This window comes from Sprattus sprattus, assembly GCF_963457725.1.
Source record: "Sprattus sprattus genome assembly, chromosome: 3".
NCBI classification, from domain to species: domain Eukaryota; kingdom Metazoa; phylum Chordata; class Actinopteri; order Clupeiformes; family Clupeidae; genus Sprattus; species Sprattus sprattus.
In genome coordinates, this window is record NC_137922.1 from 26,518,366 (window position 1) to 26,544,874 (window position 26,509).

At 44.4% G+C, this 26,509-nt stretch overlaps 2 protein-coding genes across 3 annotated transcripts in view; one reads left to right on the forward strand and one right to left on the reverse strand.

Moving 5' to 3' along the window:
• Positions 1 to 230: 230 nt before the first annotated feature.
• Positions 231 to 14,189, forward strand: LOC308362690 (transmembrane protease serine 3-like; the record flags this gene model as incomplete). Its single annotated transcript, XM_080835418.1, has 11 exons — positions 231 to 365; positions 2,786 to 3,056; positions 9,387 to 9,503; positions 10,006 to 10,129; positions 11,529 to 11,628; positions 11,733 to 11,817; positions 11,859 to 12,024; positions 12,365 to 12,534; positions 12,907 to 13,002; positions 13,584 to 13,726; positions 14,010 to 14,189. The coding sequence occupies 11 exons, from the start codon at positions 231 to 233 to the stop codon at positions 14,187 to 14,189; spliced, it is 1,587 nt and encodes a 528-aa protein (XP_080691544.1).
• Positions 14,190 to 19,525: 5,336 nt separating this feature from the next.
• The window catches only part of pknox1.2 (pbx/knotted 1 homeobox 1.2), a 10,806-nt gene continuing 3,822 nt past the window's right edge, over positions 19,526 to 26,509 (reverse strand). For both annotated transcript variants that reach the window (XM_080835722.1, XM_080835723.1), the window contains 8 exons: positions 25,812 to 25,983; positions 25,028 to 25,198; positions 24,475 to 24,619; positions 23,649 to 23,746; positions 23,354 to 23,482; positions 22,715 to 22,791; positions 22,451 to 22,614; positions 19,526 to 21,444 (listed from right to left, as the gene is read on the reverse strand). In XM_080835722.1, coding sequence (XP_080691848.1) covers positions 21,245 to 21,444; positions 22,451 to 22,614; positions 22,715 to 22,791; positions 23,354 to 23,482; positions 23,649 to 23,746; positions 24,475 to 24,619; positions 25,028 to 25,198; positions 25,812 to 25,983 — 1,156 coding nt within the window. In that variant the 3' untranslated portion in view covers positions 19,526 to 21,244. The remainder of the gene's footprint in view (positions 21,445 to 22,450; positions 22,615 to 22,714; positions 22,792 to 23,353; positions 23,483 to 23,648; positions 23,747 to 24,474; positions 24,620 to 25,027; positions 25,199 to 25,811; positions 25,984 to 26,509) is intronic.

A 26,509-nucleotide genomic window follows, 5' to 3' on the forward strand; every position in this document is an offset into this window, starting at 1 on the left:
AGCAAAGTGGGAAAGATGCGGTCGGGAACGGAACAAAACCTTCCATTGTTTTGCAGGAGTGGGACATGATGTGGGAGGAGTGGGGGGGTGTATACATCATATATGTTTGAGTGTGTGCTGTATATGTGTGTGCTGACTCTATGTGTGTGTGTGTGTGTGTGTGCCAGCACCTCCACATGTATGTAACTGGATCTGACAGAGCACCTTTAGTCATTCGATCCTCACCTGTCATGGCACAGCAGTGTGCCGAACACCTGCTCAAGTGTCCCATTGTGCATCGGGGTCAGGGGTGCGGCCCCGGGGGGTGGATGGAGGAGGGGGGGGGGGTTCTATACGCTCTCCAGTGGGTCCTCAGGCAACCGCAGGTCAGGAGGGTGGACAGTCACACAGCAGATCCTCAACCCTAGCTGTCCTTATTCTGAGTAGAACATACTTTTGAGTGTGTGCATGTTTCTGTTCTGCTTGAACTCTATGGCTGTGTACTGAGGGTGTGTGAGTGAGCTGGAACTCTATGGCTGTGTATTGAGGGTGTGTGTGTGTATGTGTGTGGGTGTTTGTGATGTGCTTGTCTGAGCTGGAACTCTATGCGTCTGTACTGAGGGATAATCTGCTGTCATGACCACAACAGAAGGAATACCTGAAGCTCCGGGAGAAACTACTGCAAACACTCAGACGGTGAGATCTCACAAATCGTTACACACAGATACACACGCAAGCATACATGATCATGCAAACACACACATACACATGCACACAGTCACTCATTTTGTGACTTAGCAGTCTAGTTGACCTTAATATGTTTGAATGTTCAGTTTAGATAGAACGCTAATCTATATAGTTTAACCACATGTGTAGTAGTGTAGTTTAGCTTGTAGTAAAGGGTTAGTGTTAGATAGACTTAGGGACGTGGAGTTTAGCTTGTTGGGTAGTTTTGCCTTAGTGTAAAGTAGTTTGGCTTTAGAATGTAGTTTGGTTTGAGTGTACTGTAGTTTGGCTTTAGTGTAGAGTAGTTTGGCTATAGAATGTAGTTTGGCTTAAGTGTGTAGAATAGTCTGGCTTTAGAGTGATGTAGTCTGTCTTTAGTGTGGAGTAGTTTAGTGTTGAGTAGTCTGGCTTTAGTGTGGAGTAGTCTGGCTTTAGTGTGAAGTAGTTTGGCTGTAGTGTATTGTAGTTTGGGTTTGGTTTGGATTAGTTTGGTGTAGAGTAGTTTTGGTTTGGTGTAGAGTAGTTTGGGTTTGGACTAGTCTGGTGTAGTCAGGTGTAGAGTAGTCTGGTGTAGACTAGTCTGGTCTAGAGTAGTTTGGTTTGGAGTAGTCTGGTGTGGAGTAGTCTGGCTTTAGTGTAGAGTAGTTTGGCTTTAGTGTGGAGTAGTTTGGTGTAGAGCAGTTTGGCTTTAGTGTGGAGTAGTTTAGTGTGGAGTAGTTTAGTGTGAAGTAGTTTAGTGTGAAGTAGTCTGGCTTTAGTGTGGAGTAGTCTGGCTTTAGTGTTGACTAGTCTGGTATAGAGTAGTCTGGCTTTAGTCCAGGCAGAAGCGGAAGATTTTCTATTGTTTGTTCTGCCATGGGATGGTGAACACCACTAGTGTCGTAGGAGTGCTGCACTGATTCGAGTTGAGCTTGGTTCAAATTCCAGAGCATAATGTGATACTCATCAAAGGCCGTTAAATGTATAGGAACCTTGTAAGATTAACATGTAGGATTATTTATAGGGGCGAGATGTTTCTTTCCGTTACACATAAATTAGGACTTAACATCACTTAGTAACGAAATAGTGTAGAGTAGTTTGGGCTTGGTGTAAAGTAGTTTGGATTTGGTGTGGAGTAGTTTAGCTTTGTTGTGAAGTTGTCTGTCTGATGTGTGAAGTAGTCTATGTTTAGTGTGGAGTAGTCTGGTTTAAGTGTTGAGTAGTCTGGCTTAAGTGCTGAGTAGTTTGGCCGTAGTGTATTGTAGTTTGGCTTTGGTATGGATTAGTTTGGTGTAGATTAGTTTGGCTTTGGTGTTGAGGAGTTTGGCTTTAGTGTGAAGTAGTCTGGCTTTGGTGTTGACAAGTCTGGTATAGAGTAGTCTGGCTTTAGTTCAGGCAGAAGCGGCAGATTTTTTATTGTTTGTTCTGCCATGGGATGGTGAACACCACTAGTGTCGTAGGAGTGCTGCACTGATTCGAGTTGAGCTTGGTTCAAATTCCAGAGCATAATGTGATACTCATCAAAGGCCGTTAAATGTATCCTAGGAACATTTCAGGCATTTTGACCAATCAAAGCTGTGAGATTATGTATAGGGTCAAATGTTTCCATCAGTTATACATAAATTAGGATTTAACATGACATGACGAGATAGTGTAAAATAGTTTGGCTTTAGTGTGTAGAAGTTTGGCTTTAGTGTAGAACAGTCTGGGTTTGGTGTTGAGTAGTTTGGCTTTAGTGTGAAGTAGTCTGGCTTTAGTGTGGAGTAGTTTGGTGTGGAGTAGTCTGGCTCTGGTGTGGAGTAGTTTGGTGTAGAGTAGTTTGGTGTGGAGTAGTTTGGTGTAGAGTAGTTTGGTGTGGAGTAGTTTGGTGTGGAGTAGTTTGGTGTAGAGTAGTTTGGTGTAGAGTAGTTTGGGTTTTGTGTGGAGTAGTCTGGAGTAGTGTGGAGAAGTTTGGTGTGTAGTAGTTTGGTGTGTAGCAGTTTGGGTTTGGTGTAGAGGAGTCTGGCTTTAGAGTAGTTTGGGTTTGGTGTAGAGTAGTTTGGGTTTGGTGTAGAGTAGTGTGGTTGGGCCTTCTCAGTGTAGTTCTGCTGTGAGCCCCCAGGTAGAGGGGGGCGGGGAGCAGCAGGAGGACGAGGAGATTCTGGAGGTTTTGTCTGTGACTGAGGAAGATGAGCTCCCGACGGTTGTGACGCCGTCTACCTTCATTGTGAGCTCCCTGAGCAGCCAGACCAGCGGCCGACCCCGTGACCTCTGGAACACGGACACTCAGGACCCCCACGTCCCTGAGCCCCTCCCCTCACCTGTGCCCCCCCAAAATCCCCCGCCATCCAGCCCCGGCATGCCCATCACCAAGGTGAAACCCTTTGTTGGAGGTGAGCATTCTCTCACGTCTGTCTGTCTGTCTGTCTGTCTGTCTGTCTGTCTGTCTGTCTGTCTCTCACGTCTATCTGTCTGTCTGTCTGTCTGTCTGTCTGTCTGTCTGTCTGTCTGTCTGTCTGTCTGTCTGTCTGTCTGTCTGTCTGTCTGTCTGTCTGTCTGTCTGTCTGTCTGTCTGTCTGTCTGTCTGTTTGTCTGACTGTCTGTCTAATGGCCTATTTACACGTAGGCATTGCATTAACACTTGAGAGTGTGGGGGTGTGTTGATAAGTGCTCTTCTGCTCTCTAAAATGGGATGTTTTAAAGGTTGGATCAGAGTTGTTTTGATGCTATGCAGTAACAATGGATGGCTCCATGTGGGATTGCGTGAGGTCATATAACCAGGTTGTTCTTCAGACTACTGTGAGGTATGCCTCTACTTGTAACGAAACCAGGGTGTTCAGTATTACAGTAAGACATGCGTCTGATGGGCTGATAACACACATACAGTGGGGAAAATAAGGATTTGACCCCCTGCCGAATTCGCAAGTTTGCCCACTTGCAAAGAGATGTGTGATCTATAATTGTAATGGTAGGTCTATTTAAACAGTGAGAGACAGAATATCAACAAAAATATCCAGAAAACTGTATTTTAGTTATGAATCGATTTGCTGCCGCAAATAAGTATTTTAAGCCCTAGCAAAACATGACACAGAGAAGATTATTTTATACCCTGAAAATAATATTTTATTTTATTTCGCTACATATGAAGCTACTGAACAAAAAAATGCTATTTGATGCTTGTATTTACATTAGTACTTGTTGGAGAAACCCTTGTTGGCAAGCAAGTTCTTCTAGTTGGTCACCAGGTTTATATTGTTGTTTGTTTATAGTGTTGATATTCTGTTTCTCACTGGTAAAATAGACCTACCATTACAAATATAGATCACGCATTTCCTTGCAAGTGGCCAAACTTGCGAAATTGGCAGGGGGTCAAATATTTAGTTTCCCCACTGTAGGTACAGTACCTTGCATAAGTATTCACCCCCTTGGATGTTTTACCCTTTTATTGCTTTTATAAATCAGTCATGGTCAATATAAGTTGGCTTTTTGGACAAAAAAAAAATCACAAAATAGCTCTCTTTGATGTCAAAGTGAAAACTGATTTCTACACAGTTATGTAAATTAAATAAAAATATGTAATGAAAATAAGTGATTGCATAAGTATTCACCCCCTTTATATAGACTGACCTTATTCAACAGAGGTCCAGCCAATTGGTGCTAGAAGTCTCACAATTAGTGAAATTGGGATCAGTGTGCAGTGAATGTGTCTCAAATGATTGTAGTATAACGACACCTGTGTCTGGAAGGTCCATTCACTGGTCTGCTTCAAGCAGGCCACCATCATCCCCATACCAAAGAAAACATCAGTAACCTGCTTGAATGACTACCGCCCTGTAGCACTGACCTGCACAATTATGAAGTGCTTTGAGCGGCTGGTCAGAACCCACATCTGCTCTACCCTTCCCAACACCCTGGACCCCTTTCAGTTTGCATACCGTCCAAACCAATCAACAGATGATGCCATTGCCCTAGCTACACACGCCACCCTCTCCCACCTGGAAAAGAGCAACACATATGTGAGGATGCTGTTTGTGGACTACAGCTCAGCATTCAACACTATTGTGCCTGCCAAGCTTGTCCCGAAGCTCAGGGGCCTGGGTCTTAAAACACCCCTGTGCAACTGGATCCTGGACTTCCTGACGAGCAGACCCCAGGTGGTGAGAATGGGCAACCACACCTCTTCCTCACTGACCCTGAGTACTGGGGCCCCCCAGGGCTGCGTACTCAGTCCCCTCCTGTACTCCCTGTACACGCATGACTGTGTGGCAACACACAGTTCCAACATCATCCTGAAGTTTGCAGACGACACTACCATCCTGGGTCTCATCTCCAACAACGATGAGACCGCCTAAAGAGATGAGCTAAGGGTCTTGGCAGAATGGTGCCAAGACAACAACTTGTCTCTCAACGTCTGCAAAACCAAGGAGATGATCGTGGATTTCAGGAAGCTGCAGAGGGGGGGTCAGGACCCCATACACATCGAGGGAGCTGAAGTGGAGAGAGTCTCCAACTTCAAATTCCTCGGTGTGTACATCAAGGATGACCTAACCTGGTCCATGCAGGCAGGCTCAGCAGTCAAAACTGCACAGAAGCGGCTATACTTCTTGAGGAGACTCAATAAGTTTGGCATGTCTTCAAAAACTTTAACAAACTTTTAAAGATGCACCATTGAGAGCATCCTCTCAGGCTGCATCACTGCCTGGTATGGTAGCTGCTCCGCTGCCGACCGCAAGGCCCTGCAGAGGGTGGTGAAGACAGCGGAGCGTATCACCGGCAGCCATCTCCCCTCCGTGCAAGGCATCTACAACAGTAGATGCCTGAGGAAAGCAAAAAAGATTCTAAAGGACAACAGCCACCCAGGCTATGGACTGTTCTCATTGCTGCCGCCTGGTAGACGCTACCGGAGCATCCGAACACGGACTACCAGACTCACAAATAGCTTTTTCCCCCTGGCTGTAAGGCTTCTGAATCAGAAACACTGAACCACTGAACAGTTGCCACCTCCACCTACTCCCTGCTCCCCCACTCATATAATTCACTTCATAGATATATTTGCACAATTTTAAAAACTTTTAACTTATCCTTAACATTTCTTTTTAACTTATTCTCTATTCACACTTAAACTGCTGCTAGCCTTCTACTATACTCTAATTGTTGAATGTTATATGTTATATTGTTATAATGTCATAGTGTTACAGAGATATATGTTGTTTTTTAAATTGTTGTATGTTAATATTTACATTTTATATGTTTTATTGTCATAGTGTTATAGACTTTTATGTTATTTTTGTTATATGTATGACGTCTACTGCGTAGATGAATGATGCTTGTCAAGTCGTAAGAATTTTGCTGTGCTGAAGCAATTTGGTACATGCAATAATAAACACACTTTGACTTTGACTTTGACTTTGTATTCAGTAATCAGTATTCCTGGCTACTGTTAAACCATTAAGACCCAAGATCACTCTAGAGTCTATTGGTGGCCTCTCTTACTAGTCTCCTTCTTGCACGGTCACAGAATTCCAGGGGATGTTTAGTGCCTTGGACATTTTTTTGTATCCTTCCCCTGACTTATACTTTTCAACAACCTTTTCTCTGAGTTGTTTAGAGTGATCTTGGGTCTTAATGGTTTAACAATAGCCAGGAATACTGATTACTGAATACTGACAAGTGAATGGACCTTCCAGACACAGGTGTCGTTATACTACAATCACTTGAGACGCATTCACTGCACACTGATCCCCATTTTACAAATTGTGAGACTTCTAGCACCAATTGGCTGGACCTCTGTTGAATTAGGTCAGTCTATATAAAGGGGGTGATAAAGGGGGTGAATACTTATGCAATCACTTATTTTCATTACATATTTTTATTTAATTTACATTACTGTGTAGAAATCGGTTTTCACTTTGACATTAAAGAGGGCTTTTTTGTGATTTATTTTGTCCAAAAAGCCAACTTATATTGACCATGACTGATTTTTAAAAGCAATAAAAGGGTAAAACATCAAAGGGGGTGAATACTTATGCAAGGCACTGTACTTAGAAGCATTTGCTTGATTTAGGAGATCGAAGACATAGACATGTACAGCTGCGGAAAAAAATAAGTCACCACTTCAAAATTAACAGTTTTTCTGGTTTTACTATTTATTGGTATGTGTTTGAGTAAAATTAACATTTTTGTTTCATTCTATAAACTACTGACAACATTTCTACCGAATTTCAAATACAAATATTGTCATTTAGAGCATTTATTTGCAGAAAAATAACAATTGGCCAAAATAACAAAAAAGATGCGGTGTTTCCAGATCTCGAATAATGCAAAGAAAACAAGCTCATATTCATTTTTAAACAACACAATACTAATGTTTTTACTTAGGAAGAGTTCAGAAATCGATATTTGGTGGAATAACCTTGATTTACTATCACAGCATCCACCAGTCTTTCACATTGTCGTTGGGTGACTTTATACTACTTCTGGCGCAAAAATGTAAGCATCTCGGCTTTGTTTGATGGCTGATGACCTTCTATCTTCCTCTTGATCACATTCCACCGCTTTTAAATGGGATTCAGGTCTGACGATTGGGCTAGCCATGACAGGGTCCTGATGTGGTGGTCCTTCATCCACACCTTCACTGACCTGGCTGTGTGGCATGGAGCATTGTCTGCTGGAATAAAGACTCCTCAGAGTTGGGGAACATCGTCAAAGCAAAAGGAAGCAAGGTTTCTTCCAGGAAAACTTTGTACCTCGCTTGATACATGCGTCCTTCACAAAGACCAATCTGCTCGATTCCAGCCTTGCTGAAGCACCCCCAGATTATCACCGATCCTCCACCAAATTTCACACTAGGTGCAAGACTCTGTGGCTTGTAGGCGTCTCCAGGTCTCTGTCTAACCATCAGACGACCATGTGTTGGGCAAAGCTGAAAATTGGACTCATCAGAGAAGATGAACTTAGAAGAAGACCTCCAGTCCGCTTCGGTTCAATCCTTATGGTCTTTTACAAACCTCAGCCAGGCAAAGTACAACGTTGTCCTGGAAGAAAAACTTGCTTTATTTTGCTCTGACAATGTTCCCCAACTCTGAGGAGTGGTTTTTCCAGCAGGGCAATGCTCCATGCCACACAGCCAGGCCAGTAAAGGTGTGGATGACGGACCACCAGATCAGGACCCTGTCATGGCCAGCCCAATTCCCAGACCTGAATCCCATTAAAAACCTCTGAAATTTGATCAAGAGGAAGAAGGATGGTCACAAGCCATGAAAAGAAGCTGAGCTGCTTGAATTTTTGCGCCAGGAGTAGCATAAAGTAACCCAACGGCAATGTGAAAGCATGCCAAAACACATGAAAGTTGTGATTGTAAATCAAGGTTATTCCACAAAATATTGATTTCTGATCTCTTCCTAAGTTAAAGCATTAGTATTGTGTAGTTTATGAACTGTTTATGAACTTGTTTTCTTTGCATTATTCGAGATCTGAAAACATTGCATCTTTTTAGCTATTTTGACCAATTGTCATTTTTATGCAAATAAATGGTCTAAATGACAATATTTTTATTTGAAATGTTGTCAGTAGTTTATAGAATAAAACTAAAATGTTCATTTTACTTTAACTCATACCAATAAATAGTAAAATCAGAGAAACTGATAATTTTTAAGTGGTCTCTTAATTTTTTCCGTGGCTGTATACAGTATGTCTATGATCGAAGATGTCGGTCCTGTTTTTGTCCTGTTGCCCGGGTTACAGCCTGACTGAGGGGAGTGGTGGGGGATGGACTGACACAGTGATCTTTAATGACACCCTGGTCTCATGTCACAGGACAACACGCACAGGTCAGATGTCACCATAGTGATTAAAACCTCATGCACCTCCATGCTACCCCCACCCTCACTTCCTCTAACTTCAGTTTTACCCCCGCCCCAACCCTTATCCTAACCCTAACCTCCATATCCTATGGTTAACTCCTCAAGGAGATCATGTACCTGTTTTTGTGTGTGTGTGTGTGTGTGTGTGTGTGTGTATGTGTATGTCCTCAAGGAGATTATGTACCTCTTTCTGTATGTCTGTGTGTGTGTGTCTGTGTCTATGTCTATGTCTATGTCTATGTCTATGTCTATGTCTATGTCTATGTCTATGTCTGTGTCTGTGTCTGTGTCTGTGTCTGTGTCTGTGTCTGTGTCTGTGTCTGTGTCTGTGTCTGTGTCTGTGTCTGTGTCTGTGTCTGCGTTTGTCCTCAAGGAGATTATGTACCTCTTTCTGTGTGTGTGTGTGTGTGTGTGTGTGTGTGTGTGTGTGTGTGTGTCACTCAGGAGATGATCTGGCTAAGGGGTGGTGTTTCCCCTGGTGCTCTGCCCGCCTGCTGCTGCTGCTGGGTGTGTGTGTGCTCGCAGCCCTGGGAGTCATCCTGGGAGTGGGGCTCGGAGGTGGGAGTTAATCCTGACACACACACACACACAACCACACACACACGAACACACACACACGAACACACACACACAAAAACACACACACAGACACATACACACACACACACACACACACACACACACACACACACACACACACACACACACACACACACACACAGATACACACACTGTGTGTGTGCTTGTACATGCCCTTATCTCCCTCTTTTGCTAGCTGGCTAACTAATGTCTAGCCTTCTTATTTAGTTTCGCCTATAAGCAACAAGTGTTATTTTTCCATGTTCGTGTGTGTGTGTGCAGTGGGTCTGAGCTGTGTGGGGAAGGTGCGCTGCTCCTCCTCAGGCCTGTGCATCAGCAGGACGGCGCTGTGTGACGGAGGGAAGGACTGCACTGGAGGGGAAGACGAGCTCAACTGTGGTGAATACTTCTGTGCTGATTCACAGGGAAGATTAAATCATTACACACAGACACAAACACACAGAGACACACACAGAGACACACACAGAGACACACACACACACACACACACACACACGCAGATGCACACGTACACGCACACGCACACTCACACGCACACGCACACGCACACGCACACGCACACGCACACGCACACACACACGTCACACACACACACACACACACACACATTCTCATGTCGCTGATATTTGGGGTATTGCGGGCGCTTCAGGAAGGAGAACTTCCTCTAATCCTTAACTGCTGGGAGATCTTGCTTGTTTTGGTTTATTTCTGTCTTCTTCCCATGATGGTAGAAATGGTTAGAGGTAGGCTAAGCCTGTATGGTAGAAATGTTGTTATGGTTAGGGTTAGGCTAAGCCTGTATGGTAGGGATGGTGTTAGAATCGTCCCTTATCTCCAGATTCATTCTCACATTTCTCCATCCTCATCTCTCATTGGTCAGTGCGTGTGAGTGGGCGGAGCTCAGTTCTGCAGATACGCAGGAAAGGGGTGTGGCTCACGGTTTGCTCTGAACCATGGGAGCCAAATCTGGGCCAGACTGCTTGCAAGCAGCTGGGCTTCACCAGGTACAAAAACACACACACACAGACGCACGCATGCACGCACGCACACACATCCCCTTACACTCACACACACACACAGACACACAACAAACGCATGCACAGACACACACACACACACACACACACACACAACAAACGCATGCGCAGACACACACACACGGTCCTACACCTACGCATGCGCAGACACACAGACATAAATATACACATACACAGATGCACATACACACAAATACAGACACACTAAGAGACATACACATAGACACACACCCAAACATAGACATATACTATAACTAGACATAACTATGTTTTTTTAACTATCTTCTTAAATATGTTTTATTATAGGCTGTTTTAACTCTGTTTTTTACCTTTTTTTCTGTAGCGCTCTGAGATTCATATGAATCGCTATAAATTAAATTCATTAATTAATTTATTTTTTACTGACACACAAATAAAATGTATACATTTTTTTTTTAAATAAATGTGTGGGTGTGTGGGTGTGTGGGTGTGTGGGTGTGTGTGTGTGTATGTGTGTGTATGTGTATGTGTGTGTATGTGTGTGTGTGTAGCTATGTGAGTTCGTCCCCTCTGCAGATGTCTGCTGTTGAGCCAGCCCTTCAGAATGATCTGGTGTTGGTGAACCTCAGTCAGTCATCAAGTCATCGGAGCATCAAAATACACAACTCTCACCTCAGGTGGAGACACACACACACACACACCTGCACGTGAACGTGTGTGAGCATGCATGTAAATGTGTGTCTTAGTATGTGTGTGTTTCTGTTATGGGTGTGTGTGTGTTTAGGGTGTGTTTGTGTTTGTGTTTAGGGTGTGTGTGTGTGTGTGTGTCAGACTGAATCTGGGTTGTTTTTTCTCTACAGTAAAACAGCAAAGTGCAGCTCTGGAGCAGTGATCACACTGAAATGCATTGGTGAGGGTACAGGTGCTACTGCTCACACACACACACACAACATACGCTCACTTACACACACACCAACACACTCTCACACACACACACACACACACACACAACATACGCTCACTTACACACACACCAACACACTCTCACACACACACACACACACACACACTCACACTAACACAAACTCATTGGCACACATTGAAGTGGGCCATTAACCATTTATCATGACAGACCCAACACACAAAACGAATTGTCTGGAGGGATAATGCTTACGCATGAAAATGCTTTGTGATGATAGCAGTTAAATGTCTGTGTTTATCAACTAAACAGAACATCAGAATACTTATCTCTCTTTTGTACTGTGTGGTTCTAGAAGACCGGTATGTGTTCTGTGTTCTGCAGAGTGTGGTTCTAGAAAACCGATCTCTTTTCTGTGTTCTGCAGAGTGTGGTTCTAGAAGACCGGTCTGTGTTCTGTGTTCTGCAGAGTGGTTCTAGAAGACCGGTCTCTGTTCTGTGTTCTGCAGAGTATGGTTCTAGAAGACCGATCTCTGTTCTGTGTTCTGCAGTTTGGTTCTAGAAGACCGGTATCTGTTCTGTGTTCTGCAGAGTCTGGTTCTAGAAGACCGGTCTCTGTTCTGTGTTCTGCAGAGTGGTTCTAGAAGACCGGTCTCTGTTCTGTGTTCTGCAGAGTCTGGTTCTAGAAGACCAATCTCTGTTCTGTGTTCTGCAGAGTGTGGTTCTAGAAGACCAATCTCTGTTCTGTGTTCTGCAGAGTGTGGTTCTAGAAGAGCGATCTCTGTTCTGTGTCCTGCAGAGTGTGGTTCTAGGCCTAAGATGGGTCTTCGGGTGGTGGGGGGAAATGTGTCGAGGGGGGGCCAGATCCCCTGGCAGGTCAGCCTTCACTATCAGAACCAGCACATCTGTGGAGGCTCCATCATCACACACACCTGGATCCTCACCGCTGCACACTGTGTCTATGGGTGAGACACACACACACACACACACACACACACACACACACACACACACACACACACACACACACACACACACACACCTGGATCCTCACCACTGCACACTGTGTCTATGGGTGAGACATACACACACACACACACACACACACACACACACACACACACACACACACACACACACACACACACACACACTTTGATCCTCACCTCTGCACACTGTTTGTATGGGTGAGACACACACACACACACAAACAAACTTGGATCCTCACAGCTGCAGACTGTGTCTATGGGTGAGACATACACACACACACACTATAATCTACCCCTCTGCCTGTGTGTTCTTTAGATTCTCTGATGTGACTCTGTGGACGGTGTTCGCTGGTGTGGTGGACCAGCCGCTGACCAGAGAGGGCTCGCTGAGCGTCCGGAAGATTATACACCATGGCCGCTACCGCCCCAGCAGCCTGGACTATGACATCGCACTCGTCCAGCTCTCTCAGCCAATCAGCTTTAATGGTGACTCCCCCTTCTATCAGACGCTTACACACATCTGACATGGAGTTTCACTCGCACACACGCACACACACACACACACACACACACACACACACACACAGAGTCAATTGATACACAGGTGATTTCAACAAAGTTTCCAGGCTAATCTTGTAGCAATCTTGTAGTCTTTAAGTCTGATGTCGGACTGCCCCTCAGGGCTGGTGGAGCCCGTCAGGGGTTTGTAGTACAGAAGGCTGGGATTTGTAGTCTTTTAGTCTGATGGCTGTCTGCCCCATAGGTCTGCCCCTCAGGGTTGGTGAAGCCTGTCAGGGGTTTGTAGTCCAGTAGGCTGGGATTTGTAGTCTTTTAGTCTGATGGCTGTCTGCCCCTCAGGGCTGGTGGAGCCCGTCTGCCTGCCCAACTCAGGGGAGGAGTTTCAGGAGGGCCAAATGTGCTGGATCTCAGGCTGGGGGGCCACTGAGGACGAAGGTGAGGTCAAAACACACACACACACACACACACACACACACAAATACACAACAACACAGGAATACACCACACACACATACAGAGATATACACCATATACACACACACACACACACACACACACACACACACACACACACACATAAATACACACCAACACAGGAATACACCACACACACACAGGAATACACCATACACACACACACAAACATACACAGTAACACAGGAATACACCACACACACACAGACATACACAACAACACAGGAATACACCACACACAAATACAGAGAAATACACCATACACACACACACACACACACACACACACAGACATACAGAAATACACCACACATAGACACACACGCACACACAGAAATACACCACACATACCCACACAAGGACAGAAATACACCACACACAGAGAAAAATACCACACACACACACACGGACAGAAATACACCATACACATATGGTGTACAGTGTATGGTTTGTGTATGTCTGTATGGTGTGAATATGTGTGATGTGTATAGTCTATATGGTATATATGGTATGTGGTGTGTTTGTGTGTGTGTGCTGGGCAGGAGAGACCAGCGTCCAACTCCGCTCAGCTCTGGTGCCTCTGATGTCCAGTGCGGAGTGCAACGAGCCACAGGTGCACCAGGGCCGCATCACCCCCTGGATGATCTGTGCTGGGTACCTGGAGGGAGGAACCGACACCTGCCAGGTGTGTGTGTGTATGTGTGTGTATCTCTGTGTGTGTGTGTCTGTGTGACTGTGTGTGTGTGTGTGTGTGTCTGTGTGTGTGTGTGTGTGTGCGTGTGCGTGTGTGCGTGTGCGTGTGTGTCTGTGCTGGATACCTGAAGGGAAGGACCGATACCTGCTAGGTGTGTGTGTGTGTGTGTGTGTGTGTGTGTGTGTGTGTGTGTGTGTGTGTGTGTGTGTTTCTGTTAAACCTTGACACAGATCTATGAGTCCCATCAACCGGTGTTTGTTTTGGGCGTTTCCAGGGCGACAGTGGGGGTCCACTGGCCTGTGAGGGCGGGGCCAGCGCATGGAAGCTGATTGGTGTGACGAGCTGGGGGCGTGGCTGCGCCGAAAGGAACAAACCAGGCGTGTACACGCGCATCAGCGCCACCCTTCCCTGGGTTCACCAGCAGCTGGAGGTGACTGAGGAGGAGAGTGTGTGAGACAGTGTGTGTGTCTGTGTGTGTGTGTGTGAGACAGTCTGTGTGTGTGTGTGTGTGTGTGTGTGTGAGACAGTGTGTTGTGTGTGTTTATGTGTGTGCAAGACAGTCTGTGTTTGTGTGTGTGTGTGTGCGTGTGTGAGAGACAGTGTATGTGTGTGTGTGTGTGTGTGTGTATGAGACAGTGTGTGTGTGTGTGTATGAGACAGTGTGTGTGTGTGTGTGTATTAGACAGTGTGTGTGTGTATGTGTGTGTGTGTGTATTAATTAGACAGTGTGTGTGTGTGAGACAGTGTGTGTATGAGACAGTACACATGTATGTATGTGTGTGTTTTTATGAGGGTTAGTTATGTGTTTGTGTTGTTTAGGGTTATTGTAGCTGTGATGAATGGTGTTAGTGTCAGTGTTAGCTTAGTTGGTGTCAGTAAATTTTATAGTTCTTTTAAATAATTTTCACATAAAAATGCAACATCAAACACATACAGTACCTTGCATAAGTATTCACCCCCTTGGATGTTTTACCCTTTTATGGCTTTTATAAATCAGTCATGGTCAATATAAGTTGGCTTTTTGGACAATAAAATTCACAAAATAGCTCTCTTTAATGTCAAAGTGAAAACATATTTCTACACAGTTATGTAAATTTAATAAAAATATGTAATGAAAATAAGTGATTGCATAAGTATTCACCCCCTTTATCACCCCCTTTATATACAGCCGCGGAAAAAATTAAGAGACCACTTCAAAATTATCAGTTTCTCTGGTTTTACTATTTATTGGTATGTGTTAAAGTAAAATGTACATTTTAGTTTTATTCTATAACCTACTGGCAACATTCTTACCAAATTTCAAATAAAAATATTGTCATTTAGATCATTTATTTGCAGAAAAATGACAATTGGTCAAAATAGCAAAAATGATGCAGTGTCTTCAGATCTCGAATAATGCAAAGAAAACAAGCTCATATTCATTTTTAAACTACACAATACTAATGCTTACACTTAGGAAGAGTTCAGAAATCAATATTTGGTGGAATAACCTTGATTTAAAATCACAACTTTCATGTGTCTTGGCATGCTCTCCACCAGTCTTTCACATTGCCGTTGGGTGACTTTATGCTACTCCTGGCGCAAGAATTCAAGCAGCTCAGCTTCTTTTCATGGCTTGTGACCATCCATCTTCCTCTTGATCACATTTCAGAGGTTTTTTATGGGATTCAGGTCTCGAAATTGGGCTGGCCATGACAGGGTCCTGATCTGGTGGTACTCCATCCACACCTTTACTGGCCTGGCTGTGTGGCATGGAGCATTGCCCTGCTGGAAAAAACATTTCTCAGAGTTGGGGAACATTGTCAGAGCAAAAGGAAGCAAGTTTTTCTTCCGGGACAACGTTGTACTTTGCCTGGCTGAGGTTTGTAAAAGACCATAAGGATTGAAAAAGCGGACTGGAGGTTCTTCTAAGTTCGTCTTCTCTGATGAGTCCGATTTCACAGTAGGTGCAAGACTCTCTGGCTTGTAGGCCTCTCCAGGTCTCCGTCTAACCATCAGACGACCATGTGTTGGGCAAAGCTGAAAATTGGACTCATCAGAGAAGACGAACTAGAAGACCCTCCAGTCCGCTTTTTTCAATCCTTATGGTCTTTTACAAACCTCAGCCAGGCAAAGTAAGACGTTGTCCCGGAAGAAAAACTTGCTTCCTTTAGCTCTGACAATGTTCCCCAACTCTGAGAAATGTTTTTTCCAGCAGGGCAATGCTCCATGCCACACAGCCAGGCCAGTAAAGATGTGGATGGAGTACCACCAGATCAGGACCCTGTCATGGCCAGCCCAATTTCGAGACCTGAATCCCATAAAAAAACTCTGAAATGTGATCAAGAGGAAGATGGATGGTCACAAGCCATGAAAAGAAGCCGAGCTGCTTGAATTCTTGCGCCAGGAGTAGCATAAAGTCACCCAACGGCAATGTGAAAGACTGGTGGAGAGCATGCCAAGACACATGAAAGTTGTGATTTTAAATCAAGGCTATTCCACCAAATATTGATTTCTGAACTCTTCCTAAGTGTAAGCATTAGTATTGTGTAGTTTAAAAATGAATATGAGCTTGTTTTCTTTGCATTATTCGAGATCTGAAGACACTGCATCTTTTTTTGCTATTTTGACCAATTGTCATTTTTCTGCAAATAAATGATCTAAATGACAATATTTTTATTTGAAATTTGGTAGGATTGTTGCCAGTAGGTTATAGAATAAAACGAAAATGAACATTTTACTTTAACACATACCAATAAATAGTAAAACCAGAGAAACTGATCATTTTGAAGTGGTCTCTTAATTTTTTCCGCGGCTGTAGACTGACCTAATTCAACAGAGGTCCAGCCAATTGGTGCTAGAAGTCTCACAATTAGTGAAATGGGGATCAGTGTGCAGTGAATGTGTCTCAAGTGATTGTAGTATAACGACACCTGTGTCTGGAAGGTCCATTCACTTGTCAGTATTCAGTAATCAGTATTCCTGGCTACTGTTACACCATGAAGACCACAGATCACCCTAAGAAACTCAGAGAAAAGGTTATTGAAAAGTATAGGTCAGGGGAAGGATACAAAAAAATTGTGAGACTTCTAGCACCAATTGACTGGACCTCTGTTGAATTAGGTCAGTCTATATAAAGGGGGTGATAAAGGGGGTGAATACTTATGCAAGCACTTATTTTCATTACATATTTTTTATTTAATTAACATAACTGTGCAGAAATACGTTTTCACTTTGAAGTTAAAGAGGGCTTTTTTGTGATTTTATTTGTCCAAAAAGCCATAAAGCAATAAAAGGGTAAAACATCCAAGGGGGTGAATACTTTTGCAAGGCAAAGAGAATTACAATAGCATCTTGCATTGCCCAGGAATTGAACCCAGGTCAGCTTGTTTTTCAACAACACTAACCATGTACCACTGATCACACATGGTGTATTTGCCACCTTCAAAGTATGGACATGGTATCTACATTATTGTGACAGGCAAACCAACAGATCAAAAAAGTTTGTTCTTGGTGAAATGACAACAGCTTGCCTTGAAATATTTGTGTCAGTGTTAGAGCTAGTGTCAGTGTCAGAGTGAGTGTCATTGTTAGAGTCAGTGTTGGAGTGAGTGTACCTGTGTAGTGTGTAGCAGTGAACTCTGACCTTTATGTTGCCTGTTTGTTTGTTTGTGTTGTTTAGAAGGAAGAGGCTCAGAGTGGCTAACCAGCCTTAAGATGGAGGCTGTGCAGCGCGGAGAACACGACAGCCTCATGACCTACTTCAGGAAGACACACCTGAACACAAATTGGATGAACAGACAGATTAAATGCAGATTAAATGGGTTGCCACTATTCCAGAGACCCTTGTGGAAATTAAATGCTGTATTGATGTATTTATATATTTCATGTCAAACTAAATGAAATGCTGTATTGATGTATTTATATATTTCCTGCTGTATTTATATAATTCCTGCTGTATTGATGTATTTATATATTTCATGTCAAACTAATGCTGTTCACTGTTCCTGTGGTTCCATTGGTAGAGCAAGGTGCCAACACCAACATCATCATGCATTCCATTCACAGGGAGTCCACATACACTACTGTCCTTCTGGATCCGTCCCCGTCCCCGTCCCCGTCTGTGTGATTAGGGTCACGACCCCGTCTGTGAGAGAAGGGTCAGGACCCCGTCCCGTCCTCTCTGTGTAGGTGTCGCAGTGAGCCCTTTGCCTCCTAGGATTAGGTATAGGTTAGGGTTAGCTCGTTACCACCAGTTTTGAGCGGAACCAAGGATGTGTCATCAATGGAGGCGCGGCCCGACGGAAGTAAGCAGACGCATTGAGAGGCCAGATCAGATCACACTAATCACCTGCAAGAGAACGGCGTCGTCACGGATCACACTTATCACCTGCGAGAGAACGGCGCTGTCACGGATCTCACTAATTACCTGCGAGAGAACGGCATCGTCACGGATCTCACTAATTACCTGCGAGAGAACTGCGTAGTCACGGATCACACTAATTACTTTCACGGTTCGCACGGGAAAAACTGATAATCTTTTAGTTCCAGTTGCAAACCAACTGTTCAGGTTCCGAAACCAATGTATTTATTTATTTGTCAATATGCCCCGAAAAGTTCAAAATTTGGTACCAATTTATTTATTTATTTGTCAATATGCCCCGAAAAGTTAAAAATTTGGTGCGCAAACCACAAAAGGACGCCATTCCCTGTTGATGGAAAAGGGGAAGGAATGAGTGTCTGCTCTACCACTAACTCACTCTAGAGAGCAGCAGAGAGCTCATGGCTGGCTGGTGCTGCTGTGGTAGTGGAGACTAGAGCCCAGCCAGTCTCTTCAGGCAAAGCATGCAAGCCCCCCGTTCCAAAGGTGCCTCCTTGCCTCCTTCATGCCTCCTTCCTTCCTTCATTACTTCTTATTAAGAGAGCAAGGAGTGTCCCATTGCTCTTAAACCTTCATTTCCGCTTTTGTCGACTCCTTGAAATACGTCACATAACGGTCGTTTTTCAAGTGAGGGTCTGAGCTTCCTTGATGCCCTAATGGCGGCATTATTACCCATAACTCTGTGCGCCATTCCCAGCCAGAGCTTCTCGGTTTATTTTGAAATCAATGGCGGACCTAATGGCTATGATAGCAGAGTCAGAAGACCACAAGGCTACAGACCATAAATGTACATATCAGCAGTAATTAAACAACTGTACTGATATTAAATGTACTAATAACATGCCATTCTCAAATTAAAGCCAGTGACATGAGTATTTTTGGTGGTTATTCACGATGTATACCGAGTTAGCATACCTAGCTAGCCTAGCTTGGTAGCATTACCATTGGTTCTGAATGGCAGTTATGCTAAGCAGCTGGCTATCTCCCCCACCCGGGACTGTACAAAGGGCTATTTTACCACCCGGGAATAGCCTGTTAGTGCACTTTTAATCGGACACTTTTCGCTTGACTAGCGGGGGCAATTATGCCGTGATTGATTAACAAAGAATTGTCTGAATTCGTTAGGTAGGTATACGTTAGCCATGTCGATGTCAGTAGCTTATTATGATTGCTCGCTTGCTAAGTGACGGCACCACACACACTGCAGTCTGACAGAGCGCGCTAGTGCGAGCAGATACGTACACACAGCGTGATGATGCCACATCCTCTCTGATTAGAGTGTCCCAAATGTTGAAAATGAACGGTCTCTTGATCTCTCACCACTGAGGGCATCGAGGAGTCGGGGCATCGAGGAGTCAAGAGGGGGAGTCAAGAGAGCTCTCTTAGAAATGGAATGCAGTACGTGTGTGTAAAACTCCAGACAACGCAAGTTTTCTTTCTTCTTTCTTTTTTTTTTTTTTACAAAAGCTTTCAAATGTTTTATTTTTCATACAAGACTCTTTCAGCAAAAAAGATGTACATTTTGTTAACAGCTATTTTTTTTGCGTTATATCAAAGTGTAGTGTTTTCAGAAACCTGCCACTTACAAGTTCTGTACAGTGGAAGAGAGCAAACCTTCACATAAAAATCAAGCAAAACATCGAGCAAAGAGTTACATGTTTTTGTTTGTTTGTTTGTTTATTACAAACACATTGCGGTGACGCCTCACGCCACAGAACCTCAGAGCTTCTCACAGCGACCCAAAGGCTGAGTGTGTGGTTCTAATATTCAGAAACATATCTCCATCAGACTTAAAAAAAGAAAAAGAAACGGAGGCAGTTGACATGAGTATTTCCACGGTAATGCTGCAGACGGTTTAGTGTTTTTTAGGAAGCACACTCTTTTTCATAAAGTCTTCCTGATGGTTGTGAAGCTGCTGTGATGCTGACGCGAGGTGTGTGAGATTACCCGGGAGAGAGCTGTGCTGTGTGTGTTGCGGTGTGTGAGGTGTGCTTTCGCATCAGTCCTTCATGATGAATCTTCACATATCATCCTGTTTCCAGATACACCAGCTTTATGAAGCCAAAGATCATGCATTAAATCACAAACACACACACACACACACACACACACACACACACACACACACACACACACACACACACACACCTCATTGCATGCTGCTTTTGACTGCGTGCCTTAAAAGGGCATCATGGCACTGTGTGTGTGTCCTATGAGATACAGATGAAGCCAGGTGATGGTAATGAATATAAACTCATTTGGTGTGTGAGACACTAAGGGATCTTCTACCAAATAACGTCTTGTGTTAAAGTCCCCATATCAGTCAATTATATTAGCACACAAATTCACCAACAAACACCCCTCAAAATAGGGATCTACAGCTACGTTTAAAAGCAAATATTTATCCATAAATATCTCTTACAAAAACAAACTAACAAAAAAAAGGCCAAAACAGCAAAAGACTCAGATGTGACACAACCATGATGTCATCCATCAGTGTATAAAAATAGATCAACTTTATCTGCGGGGGAGAACACACACATGCCAGGGTTCGGTTCGACTGTACAGGAGACGCTGAGTGACAGGTTGGCACTGCAGAGGGCAGGAGAGCGGACGCAGCTCCCATGACCTCTGTGATTAGAGTTCAAAGGTCACCCGGAGGTCACGTGGCTCTCTGCATCGTGTGGGAGCGGGGGGGCCCTGCAGGAGGGAAAGTGCACTCTACAGAATCGCCCCAGCACAACCAGGAACAGGCCAGCGCTGTGTGCTGTGGTTGTGCTTTCTTCCTGTGTGTGTGTGTGTGTGTGTGTGTGCGTGTGTGTGTGCGTGCGTGTGTGTGTGTGCGTGTACATAAAGCAAACACATCAATGTATGTGTGTGTACATTAAGCAGTCAAACTCATTATTCTGAACTATACAAAAAGTTTGTCTACTTCTGTACTTCAATACCAAATGAACTACAGTACTATGGACAGCACTTAAAACATGCGTGTGTGTGTGTGTGTGTCTGTGTGGGTGTGTGTGCATTCTTTTGCTTTCATGGTTGGCATTTTTGTGTAATAACATCTGTGCCCATACATGCGTGATTGTGTGTGTGTGTGTGTGTGTGTGAGTGAGTGTGTGTGTGTTTGTGTGTGTGTGTGAGTGAGTCTACTGCAGCGAGCTGCTGTGGTCCAGGCCCAGCCTGGAGATGTTGGCGTCTGAAAGGTCGGGGTGATCTTCGTCGTCTGAGCCGAGGTCATCCTCGTCATCCTCGCTGTGGCCCCCGAGCATCACCTGCTGCACGGCCAGGGTTGCTCCGTCTGACGACAGGGACTGCAGCCCATCCTCCCCCACTGCCACCAGGGTCCCTGGGCGGCGGACACACACACACACAACACACACACGCACACACACACAGACACACACACAAACACACACAGATACGCACACGCACACACACACACACAGAAACACACACAGTTTAGCTTAAAATGGCAAGATTGATAGAACTTTTATAAGCCACATGACACATCTGTAAATACTATAAAATATTAGTGCTGTCAAACGATTAACATATTTAATCGCGATTAATCGCATTTTTGTCATAGTTAACTCAAAATTAACCGCGATTAAATTAATCAAAATTAATCGCGATCACAAATTTTATCTATTCTAAATGCCCCTTCAATAATTTTTTTTCCATCATTTTTATTTTATTTTAATGCTGAAAAGTGGAAATGTGAAAATGGAAAAGTGGATTGGCTTGCTTTAAGCAATGTTTTATTTTATTGAAAAACAACATTGCCAAACAGGGCGGTACAAAATAAAATTATAAAGTGCACATTTAAGATAAACATGGACTCAGCCTATAGTGCAGTTAAACCATGGCTTAATATTTTTTGCTGCCAGCTGCCTGTTGACATTTTCAGACAACAGTGAAGCTCGCTTCACAACGCTTCACAACACAACTTTTAAAGGTAAACTTTCTATTCAGAAGCTTTCTATCATCCATTTCGCTGTATCGCGCTCATAATTCACTCAAACGTGACGTTAGCCTACTACAAAGTTTGGGAGGGCAAAAAAAAAAAAAAAAAGTTTAACGGGACATACCAGTTATTGACCTGCAGGAGAGTCAGGTTCGTCTGAGTGGCAATCTGCTTCTTTTCATCTTTCAAAAGTTTTTTTTTTTTTTTTTTTTTTTTACATCGCGTTAATCGCGCGATAAAAAAATTAACGGCGTTAAAATGGGTTCGCGTTAACGCCGTTAATAACGCGTTAAACTGACAGCACTATAAAATATACATAAATATTAGAGCTGCAGTGGTACAGTGGGCCCACAGTTACACACACACACACACACACACACACACGTACCATCAGCCATAGTAACGTGTTGCTGAGTAACTCCAGAGGCGATGGAGTCGGGCCAGAAGCGCTGCAGTGGGCGGTTTTGGGGCGGCTTCTTCTTGCTTTTGGGAGTTTCTGATTGGCTGGCATCCAACATGGGCTGCAGGATCCGCCTCCGAGCATTTATGAACCTGTGAGAGTGAAGCAGAGTTATCCTTCAACCAATCAGCATCTGGACTGCAGGAGCAGCAGCCAATGGGAGTGTAGAGGCGGGGTGGGGGCGGGACATACCAGTTATTGACCTGCAGGAGAGTCAGGTTCGTCTGAGTGGCAATCTGCTTCTTTTCATCTTCAGTGGGGTAGGGGTGCTGTGGATACAAACACACACACGCACATACGCGCCCACACACGCACCACAACAAAACACAACATCCTCAAATGTTATGAAGTTTACAGATTTGTCTCCTCAGACCCTGACTGTGAATATATCCGGATATATACTGACATCAGTGTGGATATATACTGACATCAGTTTGGATATATACCTACATTAGTGTGAATATATACTGACGTCAGTGTGAATATATACTGACATCAGTGTGAATATATCCTGACATCAGAGGAAATATATCCTGACAGTGTGACAGTGTAAATATCAGTGTGAATATATCAGTGTGAATATCAGTGTGAATATATCCTGACATCAGTGTGAATATATCCTGACAGTGTGACGGTGTACTGACGGATGGCGTGACCTCTCATCCCGATGTGCTGGAAGAGCCAGGAGTGCATGACGTTGGTGGCGTGTGTGTGTGTGTGTACTGACGGATGGCGTATCCTCCCACCCCAATGTGCTGGAAGAGCCAGGAGCGCATGAAGTTGGTGGTGTTTGTGTGTGTGTGTGTACTGACGGATGCCGTGACCTCTCACCCCGATGTGCTGGAAGAGCCAGGAGCGCATGACGTTGGTGGCTTGTTTGGGCAGGATGCCCCTCTTGTTCTTGGAGGAACTTTCATCCTGAGTGAAGAAGCTCAAGTCCTGGTTCAACTGCAGCTGAAGCTGCTGACACACACACACACACACACACACACACACACACACACACACACACAAACACAAACACACACACAAACACACACGCATACACAAAAACTCAATTCCTGACAGTGAACCAATAACTGAATAGAAAGCTAGTAAAATAATGTGTGTGTGCGCTGTGTTATACCTGTGTGTTCTGAATGCGTATTGTCCCCGGTGACAGTGCTTGGGTGACCACCTGTCCTTGTGGCGTCACGACTGTAACAGGCTGATAGACCGTTCCACCTGATGGTTTAAACACATACACAAACACACAAAGACACTCAATAACTGTGGAGAAATAACTAGCATCTTAAACTTGTGTGTGTGCGTGCGTGCATGGTTGTGCGTCTGTGTGCCTATGTGTGTGCATGGGTGTGCGTGTGTGTGTGTGTGAGTGTGTGTAGGCAGCCTGTCAGTGTTTCTACATGCTAGGGGGTCACACATGTGATCATTACTACACTGAACTCTTCTGGATTTCATTGCTAAACAATTATATTTGTCTTTAAGGTGAGGACTGCAGCGACTGACACAAGAGCACCCAATGTGTGCCTAAAAGGTTTTGGCGCTGTGTTGTCATCACCGTCGGCACGCAATGACCAATCTGTCAATCATATTGGCCGCCCCTTTAACCTGAGAGGCTGATACCATCTGCCATCAGCATGCTTATACTGTATGCCATGTTTCTGATTGGCTCCCCTCCCCTTCTCCATGTTTCTGATTGGCTCTGGGCTCTGTAATGTCACTTGAGACAATGTTATTGTTTTGCGCTGTATAACAACAATTGAACTGAATTAAGTAGAGTTTGATAGATTTGTTTCTGTATCTCAGCGAGGTGAGAGTTGTGTTTGTGTGTGTGTGTGTTTTTGTGCGCGTGTGTTTTTGTGTGTGTGTGTTTTTGTGTTTGTGTTTTTGTGTTTGTGTTTATGTGTGTGTGTGTGTGTGTATATGTGTTTGAACAGCTGCAGCCTTACCTGAGGGGGATGTATGCCACGGTGACATACCTGCCACCATCTGTGCAGGGTTGACTGTTGTCAAGGTAACGTTGCCTTGCTGAAGGGCTGAGGCGGGAACCATAATGCCCTGAGGACTGATGGTGCCCGTGAGCGCGTTGGCGACCTGACACACACACACACACACACACACACACACACACACACACACACACACACACACACACACACACACACACACACACACACACACACACACACACACACACACACACACACACACACACACACACACCACACACACACACACACAGGGAATTAATGTCTCTGCATGTTGAAGAAACTGTGAAACATGTATTCATGTGCAAGATTATTTGTGTGCATATGAGTGTGTGTGGCTGTAAATTGTGTTTGTGTGGCTGTAAATAGTGTGTGTGTGTGTGTGTGTGTGGGGGGTCTAAATGGTGTGTGTGTGTGTTTGTATGTGGTGAGTGCATGTGTGTGTGTGTGTGGTGTGTGTATAAAGTGAGTTCATGTGTGTGGTGTGTGTGTGTGTGTGTGTGTGTGTGTGTACCTGTGACTGCACAGGTGAGTAGGGGCTGCCTGGTTCTCCACTCAGCAGCGTCTCACTGTTCATCTTGGTTTTGAGGCAGGCGATGTAGCGGGAGCAGAAGTCCTTGCACAGGTCGCTCACCTTCTCCAGCTCCAGCAGGTGGATACGCAACACCTGGATGGCCTTCACCATCTGAACACAAAAACACACACACACACACGCACACACCACACACACACATACACAAGCACACACACGCACACACATACATACGTCACACACACGCACGCACGCACCCACGCACACACACACACACGTGAGGTCTGTGTTAGTCCTTAACATGTGGCTGTGTGTTAGCAGCTGTGTTAGGCTTGTGTCGCCCTGTAAGTCAGGATCAGTGTTGAATCTAACAGTGGTATCCGATTTTGTATGTGTGTGTATTAGCTTTGTAAACCTCAGGTTTGTATGTGTGTGTGTATGTATCAGACGTTAACCTCAGGTTTGTGTATGTGTATATGTGTTAGCTCGTTAACCTTGTATGTGTGTGTGTGTGTTAGCCGTTGACCTCAGGTGTGTATGTGTGTGTGTGTGTTAGCTTTACGTCTCAGGTGTGTATGTGTGTGTGTTAGCTTTAGTCTCAGGTGTGTGTGTGTGTGTTAGCTTTTAGTCTCAGGTGTGTATGTGTGTGTGTGTTAGCTTTTAGTCTCAGGTGTGTATGTGTGTGTGTTAGCTTTTAGTCTCAGTTGTGTATGTGTGTGTGTTAGCCTTTAGTCTCAGGTGTGTGTGTGTGTGTGTAGCATCTCACCAGGCTGTCCAGCTCGGGGTCCTCACTGAAGAAGGCCTTTCCCTCCTTCTCTTGGCTACGCACGAAGTTCTCGATGTCCACATCAAAACTGGCCGACGTCACGCAGTCCGAGCTCTGGGTCGACTGCTCACACTTCTCAAAGAGCAGCGCCAACAGTGGGAACAGAGGATGTCTAGGACACACACACACACAGTTCCCTTTGTAATTCAAGAGTAGATTTATGGTGTGTGTGTGTGTGTGTGTGTGTGTGTGTGTGTGTGTTAGCCGTATGGAGGGTAAGTGTTAGTGTGTGTGTATGGAGGCAAGGAGTGTTACCCGAACCAACACACACAGATCATGTGAGGAACGTCTGTGGATGTCCAGTATACAGCTTAAATCAGTACAGCTCCCCTTAAGCACGAAGATATTACATCAATTTCACAACTAATGGAAAGATGACAAATATAAAATATTTAACATATTGCGGCGTGTAGCGGCAGTGATGTGTAAAAGACTGGACTTCCTTGTTGTGTGTATTATCTTGTGATGTGTGAAAGACTGGTCTTCCTTGGTGTGTATTATCTGGTGATGTGTGAAAGACTGGTCTTCCTTGGTGTGTGTATTATCTGGTGATGTATGAAAGACTGGTCTTCCTTGGTGTGTATTATCTGGTGATGTGTGAAAGACTGGTCTTCCTTGGTGTGTATTATCTGGTGATG